The sequence below is a fragment of the Camarhynchus parvulus genome, chromosome 13, assembly GCF_901933205.1.
Source record: "Camarhynchus parvulus chromosome 13, STF_HiC, whole genome shotgun sequence".
NCBI classification, from domain to species: domain Eukaryota; kingdom Metazoa; phylum Chordata; class Aves; order Passeriformes; family Thraupidae; genus Camarhynchus; species Camarhynchus parvulus.
The window spans coordinates 18324645-18342855 of record NC_044583.1 but is presented as its reverse complement, the minus strand read 5'-3'; the positions used below and the strand labels follow the sequence as shown (position 1 = coordinate 18342855).

At 39.1% G+C, this 18211-nt stretch overlaps 1 protein-coding gene across 2 annotated transcripts in view; it reads right to left on the bottom strand.

Moving 5' to 3' along the window:
* Positions 1-4138: 4138 nt before the first annotated feature.
* Positions 4139-18211, bottom strand: part of KDM3B (lysine demethylase 3B) — a 48016-nt gene continuing 33943 nt past the window's right edge. For both annotated transcript variants that reach the window (XM_030957160.1, XM_030957161.1), the window contains 8 exons: positions 14017-14188; positions 10909-10999; positions 10692-10822; positions 9251-9370; positions 8626-8765; positions 8116-8292; positions 7442-7576; positions 4139-5494 (listed from right to left, as the gene is read on the bottom strand). In XM_030957160.1, the coding sequence (XP_030813020.1) occupies positions 5414-5494; positions 7442-7576; positions 8116-8292; positions 8626-8765; positions 9251-9370; positions 10692-10822; positions 10909-10999; positions 14017-14188 (1047 nt within the window). In that variant the 3' untranslated portion in view covers positions 4139-5413. The remainder of the gene's footprint in view (positions 5495-7441; positions 7577-8115; positions 8293-8625; positions 8766-9250; positions 9371-10691; positions 10823-10908; positions 11000-14016; positions 14189-18211) is intronic.

Sequence of the window (18211 nt, the reverse complement as noted above, 5' to 3'; positions counted from 1 at the left end):
TTCTTCAGCTAACGAAAAACAAAAACAAACAAAACACCAACAAACAAATGAAAACCCCCACCACTAAAAACCAAAAAAATCAAATCCAAAACCCCTCCCCAAAAAACAAATCTCACAAAAAACCTAACCAGCCAAACAAAACAAAACAAAAACGGAAGGAAGGCACTACGGCAAAGTCTCATTAGTTACCGATGGTTGCTGAAGAGCCTTTATGAAAAGAAATGAGACCAAGGAAAGAGTCATAACAAAAACAAAGAGCTGTTTGGGAAAAAATTTCTCATGAATGCATGAAATTCAGTATAATGAGCAATGAGACAAATACAAAACATTGACGACTTCCCATTACATGCAAGAGATGAAAACACAAATGTCTCTACAGACAGCGACAAAGAACATTTTGTCACAGTCTGCTTTTGGATATGAATGGCCACAAAATGATTGCATAAGAGACTCCACAATTTACACCACTGATGGCATAACTGACCTACTAATAGGATAAAAGGAATCTGCTTTCACACATCCAAATAACACACAAAACCTTCACCAAAATGACAACGTTTCTAACTGCATCTGTTTCCTACTGGTGACCAACAAGCAACAGGTCTGTTACTTGAGTATTTTGTTCATGCTTGGGCGAGTGGAAGATGCAAGCAGGAGAGGGAAAATGCAGAGATCTGGTGAGTAACACATATGATTGTGTGAGAGCGCTAAATAACTGCAGCATGGGTAAGTTACACCTAAATAAAATGTGCCTTAGTGTTTTAAGCTATTTAATGTGCCATGGGGCATTATGAAAATCTACAGTGCATTAGACACAAATGGTGGTAAGAATAACAGAATCTCAACATCATTAGAGAAGGTGGTGTTGTAAATATAGTGCCAGCTCACTGTTTAGTAGCATGTTAAGCTTTAGAACAACTTCAGAAAAGGTATTTTAAGCCAGCAATTTACATTTAGCAATAAGTTTTTCAATTTTTTTCCATATCATAAATAAAAATGAAAGATTAATTAACTGACCTCTCCACAAGAAGAAACTACTGGTAGCTTAAGGGCTATTTTTGCAATAAAAGTCAGCTGTAGGTTAAGTGAAAATAAAAATATTTATTAGTAGTATTCTTTTTATTAAGTTATTAGTAATATTGTATAAAGCTGTGTAAATAAGACCTAACCAGGAAAGCAATTCATCACTTGTTTTCAAATTAAGGCTGTATGGGGTTTTTTTTGCAGCTATGTTACTGCTGAAACAACTAATGATAAACTTGTGTTCTACAAATAGTCCAAATAGGTCACCAAATATCTATCAATCTGCTATGGCTAAACAACAGAGCATGGAAATCAAGTAAGCTGTTCCTCGAATAAAGCAGCTTAAGCAAAGCTACATTAAGAAAAATGCCAGGTCAGATTCAGAGATCCTGCTGAAGCTGAGGTTCAGGCAGAAGCTGCAATGATGAAGAAACAGCAATTCATCACGGCTCAAGAATATAGGATTCCCTCTGGAAAAGTTTAGCAGACTAAATATGGGTCTTGGGAATACAAGTTTAGTGGAAGAACACAATGGGAACCCTCTCTGAAGCATAAAAGTGCAGATTGTATTGGAAGAGTATCAAAAGTTGAAAGAAGTAAAGAAAACAGAAAAAGTGCAAGCTGACAGCCAAAAATGACGCTGTAAGAGCTGGAAATTGTTCTGAGAACATTGCTTTAACAGTTTTGCTTTGCGACTGAAAGCTGTTCTTTTAGAAGATACCTTCCTAGAGGAAACAGCTGTATTTTGTTGTATCCAGCTCTTGGAACTTATATTACCATTTTCCTATTAGACTATATAAAGGCAGAGAAAAATAAAAAGCTCCGCTGCAAGGCAGGGGAATGAGGGACATAAGAGAGGAAAGTAAGATGATTTCTGCCTGGTTATTTTTCAAATACATGGTGGGAACGTGCAGCTCTTCTTCAAAAGTTGAGAATAGGAATCTTTAAGACACCGCCAATTGAGAGGAAAGAAGCTGTGGGCTGATTTTAGATTCTGAGATGCACTGGAAGATAGTAAACACAAGCAGGCATTGGCATGCATACCAGCTATTGGGGTAAGTTTGGGGAAACACTGAAGTTGACAGTTGGAAGATAAGATTCATTACTGTAACCAGAACTGGGAAGATGCACTGTCAACATCTCCTTCTATGCTATGCTTCACTCACATGCTGTGTAGTTTCACAATCATTTTCCACTGAATCAATGCTTACAAGGTGTGGTTGATACATGAATAAATCACTAGTGTGTCATACACCTCAAACAATACCTCAACTGTAGAAGCTCAGAGCTATCAAAGGGCCATCAGGAGTGAGGAAGAAGGAAATTATACATACAGGGGAGCAATAGTTTTAGATAATATTCATGCCTCGTAACTTCTTTTATCTTATTTGGATTGTAGGTAAATTCCAGTTACTGCTTAGCATCGAACTTCACTGCTCCAATTCTGATTCCACACCTTCAGGTTTTACAAAAGGCTGTCCAAGAATCTTTCACAGAAACAACACACGGAACATAACTTTAGATGTGTTAGGTACTTATTTTTTCCTATATTTATGTTGCCTGGTACAGTTGCATCAGAGTAAAGATTTAGGTTTTGTAAAATTAAACCTTGCATGCTGCTACACTTTTATTCATTATCAAGAAAAGGGAGGCTTTTGCTTGAAAAGAAGTGAAATCTTCAGGCTGGGGACATTACACCTTTACACGGCTGAGTACACACCAACTTTCAGTATTGTGAATGCAATCTAAATTCACTAGGGCAGGCCAACAGCCATATATTCCTGAATTCTTGCTTCATCTTGTCTGTAGTTACAGAGGACATTGGCTAAAAGACATCAGAGTTTAAAGCCCATATTCAAAAATGGTGCTGCCCACTGTCTCATGCTCCTCCATTTAGTAATGGCAAGAGAACATTAGATAGAATAAGTGTGATGACTGCAGCAAACTATATTAAGTCATGTAACTCAAGTTTTTATTCTCCCTCTGCTAAAACCCCTGATTTTATGATGTCTGCTTTAATCTGCTTACATTCTATGTAACATACCAGCTGCCCCTTAAAATCTTGATCTAGAAAATACTGTGATAAAAACTACTGATTTTATGTCTTAAGTCAATTTTATAACCACTTTGGCTGGCTACTTGTGGTATAATCTCTGTGTGATATGTCAGAACAATTTGATGATCCTTGAGATCTCTTCCAACGTAGGCCATTTTATGATTCTATGGTATTTCTTAATTTTAGTAATCCCTCTGATTTTGGCTGAATATTGCTTCAGGTTGATTGTACTCCATGATTAGTAAAAAAGAAAATTCAAGAGACAGAAGCAGTACTTGATAGACTCAAACTAAACAAAGGTTTAGAATGAGACGCAAAACCCTTATTGTAGATCACTGGATTCAAAATTACTCATGCTACTGTATTAAGATATAGCCAAGTCTCTACCTTTTCGATCTTTATCCAATTCTAATGCTTATACACACAAATACACACAGAAATGAGGGAAACATCTCAGCTATAATTAATCTGTATGCACAGAGTACAACAGATGTGCACAAGAAATTGTACACAACAGAATACAGTGAAGCTGAATGATTCATGCATCTGGAATAACCCTTTTTATCTCCAGCAGATAAATTAGCCCATATTCACAGGACAGCTGCAAGGGTATGAGGCAGCAAAAGCCTGTGACTGGACTTTGCACCTAATAACCAAACTGAGAAGCTGCTAGAATGCCACATGTCAGTGAACAGAACTGCTGCTGCCATCACAACCTCCAAGGTCAGAAACCACATAACTTTTACCACCCCATCCATATCTCCAGTAGAGAGGGCATCTCTGGACCTGCTGGGAAGATAGAGACGGGAAGCACAGTACAAGAGATGTTTTTTATGACAAGACTAATCCTCTACCCAAACTACCTCGAAGAATCAAAAATTAGCAGGCAGCTTGGTGTGCTCCCAGCACATACTTGGGATGCCAGGCTAAACCACATGAGCCTTCTGGCCAAGTACAGCAGGTCAAAATTAGCAGGCAGCCTACACTACCAGGGGCAGAGGCTGAGACAACCTCAAGGCAGGAAGATCAGTGTACAGGTATGAAGAAAACTGCCCAGGCTGTTACAGTAAATGACTTTTATTTTTTAAAAAATGAAATAACCATGAACATATTAACAGGCCTGCAAGTGGCACTACAGTACAGCTGGAGATAAGGTCAATACATTTCCCCATGTACCTGGACAATGAAATCCATTGCATCAATGCTGACATTAGTAAATTCTGAATACAGTTCTATCAAGCAGGAACATTTTACTTAAAATAGTTCTGGACAAAGTTGACACCAAAAGTTAACTTCTCCTTCACTTTGGAAAGGATATATGTTTTATGGATGTTTTCAGGTAGCACTGGTATTGGGTGAATATTGCCTGCAGTCACCAGTGCAGGGAGAGATGTACAACATCTCCTTGTGAGAACAGAGTTTATACTCCTTTTTACTTTTCATTCTGAGGAAGCAGGGTGGCGTAGAGAGAGGGGGGAAGATAGGTGAGGTAATATGGGCAAGGGAGGTGGGATGTCAATTTCTATTCAATTCTCCTTTGGCTGTTTTTGTGCTATTTTGGACTGCTTTTTAAAAATCACTTCTTGATTTTATTGAAAGGAAGACTAAATGTAATACACCTTTCCTTGAAAATCCAGGAACAATTGTGGTACTTCAAAAATACTAAAAATATCTACTTTCATGAAATATTAACTGTTTCACTACAAACCTATTTTTTCACTAAATACACAATTCTCTTATTTCTGGAGTCTCCCTGGGGGAAAAAAAGTGGGTTCTCCCTTTAGTTCTGCAACTCTACAGTGTATAGAGAAACAGCTAGAAGAATGGGAGTGCAGAGAATAGCTTTATCCTTTTCCTCGGCCAGTATCTCACACAGGGAGTTTGTTTGCATTTCCGCAGTTGGGCTACTGTTGGTCACATTCTTTCAGCAGTTATCAACCAAGTCTGCAGTAGGACAACCCACCTCCAGCACGTTCTGTCTAACTTTGTGGAGACTAAGTAGGCATGAGGGAAAAAAACATCCACACTCTTTCTACCATTTTTGATCATAATATGCAGGAACACCAAGTGGTTTCCATGTTCTTTCAATTTGCAAAAGGCCACAGCAAAGGGATATGGCACCTTTTAGAATCTGTAATTCTGCATTTAAGAGTGCGACCTTCCATTAGACCTTCAGTGTTGAGGCAGCGTAGAAAACAGTGGCTGAAGAGTGTAATACTGACCACACCAGCTCCCAGTGAGAAGCTTTTGCTCCTGCAGAGGAAGTCGTGTGCAGTCCCTGTATATACCGTGAGCAAAAGGCCTACTTGACAGGGCATTTGGAATTAGCAATTCCTACGATCTAGCTAGTTTAGATTCATGAGCTTTCAGTGTGCCAACAGCATCTTTCACTGCATGGTAGATAATGTTCTTCACCTGCAACAGGAAAAAAGAAAAATCAACTTCTACAGACTAACAAGGAGAGTCTTACATAGCTGTGCAATCAGCTTTTACAGCTGAATTTGTAATAGTTGGCAAGTATACATAAAATATATACTGTTTTGCTTCAGAATACCAACAGCACAAATTTTAACTGTCACAGATGACAAGTATCTTAGACACCTGCACTGATTTATTAACTCATGTTGCTGGGTGACCAGAAAATATGTTTACTTGTGTTGTTTTAAGATAATTCCTTCTCTTGTGAGAGCTAGGAGGAAGTGCAGTACAAAGTTATATATATATATTAGTTTATTTTGAAAAAGTCCTTGTGATCGAAGTCACTTAGAGACTCACATGAATCAAATCTAAAATCTGCAAGAAAATGATATGGTTTAATCCTATGAAAACTAGTATGATGCAACAAATCATTTTGTTGTCTTTGCATGGAGGCTAGAAATACTTCAAATTTGTGAATCTTGCAGAAAGACAAGCCCAAGATGAGAAATCCATTAGTACTCACTGCTATATTTTTCACAGTTACCTATTTAAGAATCAAAGTTCTGTCTAGTTTCTGATTTTTTCTGATCTAAGTTTATTTGAAATCTGTTTCCAGGTGCTGAACAGAACAGTTTCACCTCCTGAGTAGCTCAATTGCACTTGCTCAACTAACTGGCAACCACCATCATCTTTTCCTGATGTACATGTGACCTCATATTTGGTATAATTTATGCAGCTGTTATTGTCTCTGTGTATTTTAATACATAAAAATATAGACAGAGGTTTATATAAAAATATACATTAAAAATGACATTTTTTTTTTTAAAAAGATGGAGACAAATACAACCAGTATTCCTTTTCACAGGATTACTGAGTTGCACTTTTCTTGTTTTTTTTAATAATAAGCATTATTCATTTGCAACCTCTTAATTTACAGAAACATTTCTGCATTTATATCATCACAGCTGAAGAGGTACAGTGTTAGATGTCAGAATGAGAGTTGATACTACTTCTGCTTTCCTTTATAATCCCATGAAAATTCACACAGAAATTTATAGCAAACTTTCACTGAATTCGTATGAGACAATTAACATTGTAGATTCTGACATCCTTGGGTGACATTCTGGAGAGTGACCATATACTGTGTACTTCGATGAGGACAATCATTCTGCAGATCTCGACCCTCCTTCCTTTCACATACGTGTAATTACTGATACACAAAAAATGCTGACAACAAAATCTGCAAACGGAGCAGTTACTAAAGTTGCTTCAGAAGCATCAGACAAAATCCAACACAATATCGTGTGGTCTTCTCTCTGTACAACTTACTGTCTTACATCCAGTGTCCTTGTGTATCTATTATGTTCTGTGCATAATTATTAGTTGAAGCAGTCACGGTTCCTCAAGCCAAATCACATTTAATTTTAGGACTAACATATGTTGGATAAGACCTTTAAGATCATCGAATCCAACCACACACCTAACACTGCCAAGTCCATCACTAAACCATATCTCTGACTTAAATAAGCCATTCGCTTTCAGAGGAGTTTTCCTTTAGGCAATAAAGAAACAAATGTAAGAGTACTTGGTCAAAAAAACATCTCTCTTCAAAACAAAGCACTTCTCTTTCCTTTTTAAGATTTTTTTTTTCTTCTGGTCTACTCTGTTGTCATTAGGATGCAGCCATTCAAAAAACTTATTAATACCAATGCATGCATTAATCTAATGGAGGAAAGTTCTGTGGAATGCAGAAGTCTATTACTAATTTTTGTTTACATAATACTGTAGACAGAAGTACTTAATTTTTAAGTAACGTACCTATCAAATGAGAACCTCCAGATTTGTGGGAAGTCGTTACTCTTTCCTTAGAGATACATTTCTAGGACTGAAGTAAGCTGGCCAAACACAGGATGTATTTAATGTTTACTGACATAAAATGGTTACCTGCAATTTATCCTCATGGTTTGTATGAGTATTAGACAGATGCCTGAACTCCTGGGTCAGACGGAAGCAGTGCTTCACATGTTCAGGAGATACAAAATCTTCTGCCACTTTAATGCAGCTGTACAAATTATGGACCTAAAAATCCATATCAAATGACTGATATATAAAGACAATGAACCATAAAAAACAAAACAAATAAAACCCCAACACTCAAAAGAAACATCAACAACAACAAAAACCAAACCCCTAGAACCCCCCCCACATATTTAGGCTCTGCTACATTTACTCATCAAAAGCAGAAACTGACAGAGTTGTATCTAATAGTAAAATGAGAACAAAATACATGACATCTAACAGGTTTCCTGTTCTCCCATATATATTAGTGTTCCCTAAAGCAAGTTCTCTTAACCTTTGAATTTGGTTTCCTTGGCTGAAGTTTCACTACACAGAAATGCTTTCCCTCCATTCATCCCAGTTTTCTTCCCCCCTGTAATTTCATCAGTTATGTTCACATCATTCAGATATTTACATAACTTTTAGTAATGTAAGAACTGCATATGTAGAAAAAGAAACCTTAAGTGTGCAATATTAATTACCAGTTATTTTAAAACTCCAGCTGTTGTGCCTCCAATTCAATTCTATCTGTCAATATGGCCTAGAGTTGGTATATTTACCTGATGGGGAGCACCTGCAGGAATGAACACGGCATCGCCAAGGAACTGTACTATTGCCCAGCCTTGCACACCATACTCATCATATAGTCTCTTACGTAAGGTCTGGTCCAAGTACCAGCTTTGGTCATGAATGGGGTCATGATCTGGAGGATTTTCTTGGCCTTGTTCTTCTCCAACCTAGGGCCAAGATATGGGGTGGAAGGAAACCATGACACAGCACCTTGATATTGCTGGCTCACAAAATGGTCTGTATCTAAAAATTTAACAAGCTATTTCAAGGTAGAACATGATTTTCATCAAGGTCATTTAGGTCTTAAACAGCAACATGCATTAGTATGAAGATTCCAGACCACGCTGCAAACCTGTGAACATAGTAACTATCAGTGCCCTCAAAGAGAGAAGTGCAATACCTACACACTTGATGTTGATAGCAATTTGAATCATTCAGCTGCTATAAGCAAGCTAGTCAATGAACCCTGTAAGCTCAAGCTTTCTTTGCAACCAGCATACCTTCCGGAGAAGTTCCCGTATCTTTTCAGCATCCTTGGCAGCATAGATGTGCCACAATGCTCCAGGTTTCTCTCTTCCTTCATGGATTCGCTGCTTTGTTACGTCATCAGCATCTCCCTCATCAATTGTTTTCAGAACCTCTGAAAGGGGAATCCATGTAAAAACTGCTCATTTTTTGACACAGAGAAGAGGAAGGAGCATTTTGAGCTCCTAAATTCAGTCACACTGCAACTGTTGCATCGTATAGTACCCTTTCTAAGCCCATCAAGCTTCATTTTAACAGAATTCAGTGAATGTGTCAAATGACAGCTAATCACAAAGCTCAGTCTTGAATTTAAACTAAGCTACAATTATTCAAATAGAAGGAGAAGAAAGGGGAGTAAGCTACTCTTTCTTCTCTTTTCTTCAGGAATGTACCTAATTTCTAGCAAAACTCTGCTGCTCCCACAGTTGGAAACTAATGAAGCATTACTGCACTTTTAATTACGTGCTGCAAATGTTGCAAACTGCCTTGTATATTTGAATTATGTATCATAGAAATGACAAGCTTAAACAATAAAAGATACTCTTCTTACAAACACAATTGATTTTTACTGTACAGAAAACAGCTTTCCTTAAGCATTACCATCATCATGGCTCCCTTCCCCAATGGGAATCCCAACATACACCATGACGTTAACAGCATCAGACACATCCAAGTGCAGGTTTGTGGTACCAACTCGTCTGTCTTCTGCAGTAATTAAGCCTATAACAGAGTGCAAAATAAAATAAAATTCTGTGACCAATGTCTTACAGAAATAACCTAGCTGAAAAACCCGTTTAAAAAGCTAACTTTGTATGGTAATGAGAGCAGAAAACAAAGTCAAACAGCAACTGAAACAGGTATATTCATGTCATGTGTAGCATAAGTTAGAAGTTTACTGATAACTAATATTTTTATTTTACAGGAAAACAGAAGCAAACCTAGTTTACCCAAGTCATGAGAAAACAAGCATTTTAACACCAAAGCCATAACTTGTACTTTACAATTTTCTCTCTGAGAGTCTTTTATACAGCCCGTACTAGAGAATTCAGCTATCATAAGCACAAAACAAGTCTTCCTATGCTTGGAGGAAAGAGAGAACTGCTTTAAATGGCATTAGCATCCTACTGTGTGCAGCAAGTCAATGGTCTATTAGAAGTACAAGCCTCCAGACGTTTTTTATTTTCTCATACTATCTGTAAAATCCATGACCAGCTGAATTCACAGCAGTTAGTGATCAACTCATCATTAACAATTCAGATTACAATTCAGTAAGGAGAAACACCTGCAGACTCAAGTGCTTGTACCTTTGCATGTTGAAGGAACTTATGTCTCTCTCAAGTGACTGTAAGTAATGGAGAAAGACTTCAAATGTTTGCTTCTTAACTCTCTGACCTTCTTATTAACATGTTCCCTTTTTTTTCCTCTGGCCTTTCAATAGCACCCTCTCTTTCCACCTCTGCTTAACCATCTCTAGCAAGGAACATGGCAGGGAACCAGAATATTTGAAAAAAAAAAAAAAAATCTTTGTATCACCAAACAGTAACAGAAGCGTGCGTCCACAAGAGTTTTCAGGATCACCATCGTATTTATCTATTTTCTGTTTAAAATACAAGCTTCTGAAGTTAGGAACTCAACCCACTGAACAGCACCTATCATAACAGACCAGAAACAGGTCAAAGTCCCCAGAAGGTGGGTAATTTTCCCCTTAAATACTTCAGTTGCTCTCAAAAACATACTAACTTTTCCTTGAACCCTGTATCGGTATTATGCCTGTTATATGTATTAATAATTGTTTGCAAACTTAACTTACTGTATGTACATCTCTTGGATACACAAAGCAGAAAAGGGCACATCTGACAGAGAGAGAGCTAATGTAAGAATAGATTTGCAGGACTAAATGAAAAAAAAGAAATAGCAGGCTCTAGGATAAGCACTGTGTTTTGCCACAGCCACAGCCTTGTGTAACACCACAGCCTTGTATTTGCCCTAAGTGTAATAAAGAGTCACAAAAACCAGTATCTGCAGACCTATACTCACATACCATACGCATTGTACATTTTAGGACCCAAGTCAGGACGGACAAAGTAGCTTGGCAGCCTAGAAGCCAAATTCAGTCTGCCATCTCTCTTGGTATATTCAGGAAGAGGAAGATTTTCCATCAAGTCCTCAAACCTAGAGAATAAAGACAGACAAAGGCAGGTTATCCTCCTGTAGCACCTACAGCAGTCCTGTCAGCACTGATACTAAAGGTTACTTACCTTGTAGGCATCATATCTCTGAAGTCCTCCCCTGGAGGCCAATCCTTTAACTTTAGCACCATTGGCTGACCATCATCTGACCTGAGCCGTTCTGCAAGAAACAAATTAAGATTTCTTCATGCAGTATCTTTTTACCACAGCCCACTACCTTGTTAAAGCTGCAAGGGTTTTTGTACCTCTTACAATGCACAGCAAAATGGATCCTGGTTTTGTTTTGGGCTTCCACGCAATATCATAGTATGATCAACAACAGTTTAACAACTATATAAGTATACATACACAGATATAATCACTGACAGCAGAAGTTTGACAGATCTTGCACAGCTGCTAAGTTTCAGAATAGTTTTTATTAAGCTTCAAAAGCCTTTCCAAAACATTCTTCCCTACTCCTTTTACCAAAGTCTGTGGGAGTTTTATCATTAATTTCAAGAGAAGTGGTACTTCTATAAAATTAAAGTTATTGGTTCTTGTTCTGAAATCAATCCTAACTTCAGTGTAAAGCAAGAAACCATCATACACTACATTCAAAAAAGCTAAAGAGCAGGTGGTCACAAAGGAAGATAGCCATTAGTTTCCTTTAATTCTTCTTTGCTGGAGGAACTCAAATTATCAGAGTGCCAAAACCAAACATTTGTTCTTCACTTTAGGAGTTTTACACAAGTCCTGACTGGAAACAGAAACTGAGCAGCACAGAAAGATGGCATTACATATGCAACAGTGGATGTATGCTATGACAGTACTGACCATATCAACTGCTGTTCTACCTCAGATCTTAGGGCTAAGAGAGTCTATCTGGAAGTGGTACGAAAGTAGCAGAGAACTCACTGTAACATTTAGAGAAAACCATAGCTCACTCTTCTACCAGATTTTTCACAACTCTACATGAAGCCACCAATTAAAAAACTAGGTGTACAGCAGTCTTAAGAATTTAGCATCCCCATTTCCCCAGAGAGTAACACCCTTCACTGCTTCCTACCTTACTGAGAATTGTCAGCCAAACAGATCTAGCAGAGCTCCTGACAGCATCAGAAGACAAAGCATATCTAAGAAATTAGGACTTGGAGATCTGTGAATCGCATCGGTGTTACATATCAACAGGCTACAGAAGACAGCCCGAGTTTGCAATATAAAAAAATATTTTATTGAAATTAAAAGGAATTAAGAACCGCAGATAAGTAGCGACTGAAGTGACTGATTTAAAGATAAACTTTGATAAGCTACAGATTTTAGAGAAGAGAGCGAACTGAAAAGCTCAAGGACTTGAATTTCAAGATGTTTCACAACTTCCCATATTCAAGATTTTGAATTCGTGAAGGCTCTTTGATCTAAACAAGATCCAGTTTGTAGGGAGGCTATTCAGAAAGGACGGAGTAAAGAACTACTTGGATGATAACATACAGATCTGACAAATTACATGAAACTGGACAAACCCCAGAAAATATCAGCAAAGAAAAGCAGGTGTAAGAAGGATCAAAACAAAAAGTCAGACCTTTCAAAAGTCCACTTTGAGCCCAAAAATATTAAAAGAAACAGCAAAAGATTGAAATTAATTAAAGTATCATATAGAATAATCTCAATAACACCTCCAAAGTCAGTGGCTGTTCTACATCTCCTTGGTAACTTAATGTGAGGGCAGGAGCCAGCCACATATTTAAAAAATTTAGAGTTCATGTAATGCAGAGAAGTCAGAGACATTAGGTAATCTACCAACAGTTTTCATAAGAATTAGAATGTGAAATATCTGGACTAGCAGCAAATAATATTCCTCTATCCTAGGGACTGAACATGGCTGAAGAAACTCTAAATAAAATGTATTTAAAAGAAACTATCAAGAGTGATAAGGTTTTCCAACCTAGGTCATTAATATTTCTCATGTATAGTGTGGTAAAGGCTTCGTCTAAAAGAAAAGACAAAGGTGATTTTGCTGAAAGAAGCATATCTGTCTGGAGACAAACTGCAAGTAACATTTCTCAAAGATAACTTGACCATACAAATTCACTATTTTCATTCATGACTCCAGCACAAAAGTGAAGAGTTTGTGAACTTTCCCAATTACTGTCAATACACAAAGACCACACCATTATATCCTCCAAGGCCATTTATTTCTGATTAATAACAAAACCAGTATGAAATTTAACAGTACAAAATACAACACTCTGTACTAACCATATAAAAAAACAAGTCAAAAGCAGGGAGTTTATTGATTGGAAAATTACTAGGAAAGGAATATTCTTGGTCTGCAAATCTATAATTTTGTTGACTGCTGAATGAACATTCCATTAAGTCACCCAACAGTTCACCATTTCTGCAATATGCACACAGCAATAAATACAGAAAACATTTTATATACAACTCTAAAATCAGCAATACTGCAATGAACTTTTACAGCTCTAACACCTGTACCAGATCTAGGTATACACAATCTAAAATGGAGCACTCAGCTTGTCAGAAGCTCTTTAACCTGACCTATTATGTCCTCAGAAATTTTAGTTGGTTAGTTTCCCCATCCACATTTGACAGAAGGTTTTCTCAAAGACCTTGAGCATTAAATAATGTGTTATCATGTGAGGCACGCATATAGCATTGCTATTCATAATAGATATAAATTTGCATTTGTATGTCAGATTTACTTGACTGATGTATTCCACCAAATCCAAATTTTCATATCGAAAGTCTCCGTCTGTTTTAGGAGAGCAGGTTCCCTTTAGTTTTACAATAAAAACTGAGGTTGAAAGGAGAGCAAAGGCAGACACACTACTTACTTTCTTAAAAATGGTACCTGAGGATTAATTTCACTGCGAAAAGTTAAAACAAACAAACAAACAGGCAGTTTCCCATGAAATTGAGCATTTTTTGACACATGAAAGTTACGCATACCAACACACTGCAGTACAGACAGTTCTCTTGGACAGTCCTGCCCTAATCTCCACCAATAAAGCATTTTCCAGGGTGTGCTACATATAAGGAGCAATGGCTTCTTTGGATGAGACTGATAGGTATTCAGATTTTTTCTTCATTTATTTTTTAGGAAAATAGGTGGAAAATTAAGAGTTGAAGATAACAAGACAGACTGCTCAGTCAAACTAGTCAGCCATAAATATTACTTACTAGATATTATCTCAAAGCCATCCCAGAAGTCACGCACTTTCACGTCTGAAATTATGGCACAGTTCCTGCAGTTCACCAAATCTACATCTTGATCTCCAAATTCCAGGCTGAAAGCTTCTGGTTTCCAAAGTTCTGACTTCAACTTCTTATGGACACCAGATACCAGCACGGGCTGAGAATACAAAGATGAATGCTTACTCCACCATAACCAATTATCTTACATATGCAGCCAAACTTTCTCAAGAGAGCCAAGACTCCTGGCTACCACCATATAAAAGACATCACAAATCTATTTTCATCATGTCTGGCTTTTGTGCATCAAGCAAATAACCAGAGTCAAAGCAAACTTCAGTTCCACGCCATGTGCAGTTGCCTTAGAAGTGGCGTTGGATTAGACTTGCCGAGGCAAGTGCATTAGGTCTCCATGGCAAGGTGTTGGCAGCAGGTATAAGCTCTGTCAGAGGAGGCTGGGAGCTGCCCCATGGTGGACACAGATGGTTCCACCGGGCTCAACAGACCCATCACTGGCAAAAGCTGAGCCCACAACTGATGCTGGTAGCATTCTCTGTAATAATGAGAAAGGGTAAAAAGTTCTCCACAGATGACGCATGCGCGCGCGCGTGTGTGTGTGTGAGACAGAGACAGAGAGAGAGAGAGAGAGAGAGAGAGAGAGAGAGAGAGAGAGAGACGACACACAACACACGGATGGCAGGCAGGAGGGAGGGAGAGAAACAGCTCTGCATGCACCAAGGTCAGTGATGGAGGCAGTGCTCGCAGCCCATTGAAGAGCATGGTGAGGCAGGCTGTCCCCTGCAACCTGTGGAGGACCACGGTGAAGCAGAGATCCACCTGCAGTCTACAGAGGATCCACTGCAGCAGAGGGATATTTACTGGAGGAAGTCCATGGAGAGCCCATGCTGGAGCAGGTTTTGGCAGAAGCCGTAGGGAGAATCCCACTTATAAGCAAACTTTCTGGCAAAAACTGCCCACTAGGGACCCACACTGGAGCAGCCCATGGAGACAACTCATGTTAGAGTCATTTGTGAAGGACACTATCCTGTGAGAGGAACTCCACACAGAGGAAGCAGCAGGAAAGTGTGAGGAGGAAAGGGCAGCAGACACTGTGTTGTGAACTGACCACGACCCCCATCATCCCCCCTGCAGGAAGGAGGTAGAATAGTCAGAGATGAGAGAGTAAAGTGGAGTCTTTAGGAAAAAGTTGAAGCGGGTGAGGAGAGGTAAGGTGTTTACTGATTTGTCTTTCTTCTCTCCCAGCCTACTCTCTTTTTAATTTGCAATAAATTCAGCTCCTTTATCACAAATTAAACCTCTTTTGCCCATGACAGCAATCCCTAAGGGATCTCCCTGGCTTTATCTTGACCCAAAAACTTCTTCACCTGATTTTCTTCCCGTGTTCTGTTGAGAAGGGGGAGTGAGAAAGCAGCTGGGTAGAGGGGTTTGGCAGCCAGACAGGGTCAATCCACCTGTGGCAGTAGAGTAGGTGGAGAATCCCACCACCTGACCTTTTTCTTAGGCACACATGCAACTACCACTAGAAACAGCATTTGTAGTAAAGCCTTCTCATGTGAAATTTTTGTATTTTAATATGAATTGTTTAACTATTTCACTTGTTATTTATGTATAATCACGGATCAACATTAACTCTGTAGGACAAAACCAAGTAGTGGAAAAAAGGCTGCTCACTTGCAAAAGGGGTTTTAAGATGCTTAGGCTAATGATGTACATGTATACCAAACAGATATTTCAGTAGCCTCTCCCCATAAAAGCATTTAAAATGCTTTAATTAATTAATTATTTAAATTAACCTCAAAGCATTTGCTAAACTGACAATTGGGAAAGTTATACCAGACAAACCTCCCAACACTGCCAAAACTTTTTAGTTCCTCTCACCCTGCCATCTCAAAAGAGAGTTGCCAAACTTGAGAGAAAATGAAGAGGGTATAAAGTGAACTTGCACATGAACTATTCCCACCTGAAAAGCTTTAGTTCAAATGGCAGTTCCCATGGCTATGCAAGTTTGAATTAATTCCAAGTTGTGCCCTATACATTAACAATGTATAGTGATAGTGGGTCTTGGTTTATTCACATGAAGAGCTCTGCACAACCCTGAGAAGCACACATGACCCCAGATGTAATATCAGTGTCCTAGGCAAAGATACCTACAGAGCTATATACAAGCAACTTCAAAGTTATGCTGCTTAAACACACTCCAGTAATCAACTGCTGCTTCTTTTGTATTGTCCAATAGCCTCTAAAAGGCCTCGTTTTGATTTTAGTCCCTAAGGGAGGACAACTACTGACTCAGAAATGAATGTAAAAATCCCAAGTCTGGGGATAATGGAAATGGCCTTGGTTTTCAAATACAACACAGCCATTAAGTTCTAGAAGGCAGCAATGAAACCTCAACTTCAGATGAGTGAGATTTAAGAAAACAAAAAGGGGTTGTTTACTTTACTCCTGTGAATTTCGGGGGAATGGGGAATGAAAAAAAGCAAAAAAACCCACAGAAACATTTAGACTACCCTCACACCAAAAAAGAGTATTTTCTTGTGTTGAGGCTGAACTTTCTGCACCCACTCCCACTTCTGTCAGTGGGCACTGACAAGAAGGGCCTGGCTCCCTCTTATGATTTCCTCCCCACACTCTCCTGAGCCTCCTTTTCTCTAGGCTGAACAGTCCTAACTTGCTCAGCCTCTCTTCAGCTAAGTGATGCTCTAGTCCCTTCATCATCTTTGTGACCCTTCACTGGGGGTCCCCCGCCCCGCCTTCAAATTGGGGAGCCCAGAACTGAACACAGTAAGAGGAACCATCACTTCTTTTGACTTGCTGACAACCCTCTTTGTCATGAGGACACATTCTTGGCTCACAGTCACTCCCTTGCCCACTGGGACCCCAAGATTCTTCCAGGCAAAGCTACCTTCCAAATGGTTGCTTCTCAGCAGCTGCTGTAGGGTTTTATTCTTCCTTGATGTGCAGGACATTACATTTTCCCTTGCTGAACATCACTAGATTCTTCTCGGTCCAATTCTCCAGCCTGTTCAGACCCTCTGAATAGCAGCAGAAACCATCTGCTGTATCTGTCATTCCTCCTAGTTTTGTATTGCCTGTAAACTTGCTAAGGCTGTATGAACCCTACCCCATCTAGGTCACTAATGACACGACAAGTACTACTCACTGCAGAAGTGACCCTCTATGATATACCACTAGTGATAGTGCTCTCACACATGGCATTTCAGTCAGTTTTAAGTCCATCACACTGTTCACTTACCAAGTCACTTTGATGACATTATGACAGCGTAAAAAGCCTTTATTAAAGTTAAGACAAAAAACATCCACTACTTTCCTTTCATGTACCAAGCCAGTCATATCATCACAGAAGGCTACAAGGCAGGTTAAGCATGATTCAACCAGTATTCCTGAGCTCCTTTTCTCTTCATGACCATATCCCCACGGGATTCTTCCAAGCAAGTATCTGAAAAGGCAAAAGCCTGCTCTCCCAAAGCCCAAATTTGTGATCATGATTTTTTGTTTTGCTCCCTCCTCTCAGAATCTTGCCCTGAATGCCACCATCTAATAGTCACTGCAGCCAAAGGTGCCCCATATCTCCACATCAACCACCAGTTCTTCCTTGTGTGAAAGCACAAGGTCCAGAACGAGCGCCCTTCCCTAGCTGTTTCCTTGATCAGCTGTCTCAGAACATTGACATCAATGCACTTCAGGACTCCTTCTGACCTGTTGTGTTGTTCCTCCAGCAGGTATCAGGGTGGTCCCATGAGGCCCAGGAAATGTGAACACAGGGTTTGCTCCAGTTTTCTGAGGCCTTATCACGTTTTTATGGTCAGCTGGTCTGTAGCAGATACTTGCCATAATGGTGTCCATAACTGCTGCTCAATAATCCTGGCCCCTAAGTTCTTGGATGGCTCATCATCAGTTCCTACACAATTTCAAGCATTCTAGGTTCTTCCTCACAAAAACAGCAATGCTCCCTGCTTACTTTCCTGGCTTGTCATTCCTGCATTGTCCTTCCTGAATAGCTTCTACCTATTCCTTCCCATACTACAGTTGCATGAGCTATCACACCACTTTGTCATACCAATGAGATCACAGCTGTGCAACTGCACATTAATTCCTCCTCTTTGTTCAATGTGCTGCATGCATTAGTGTACAGGTACTT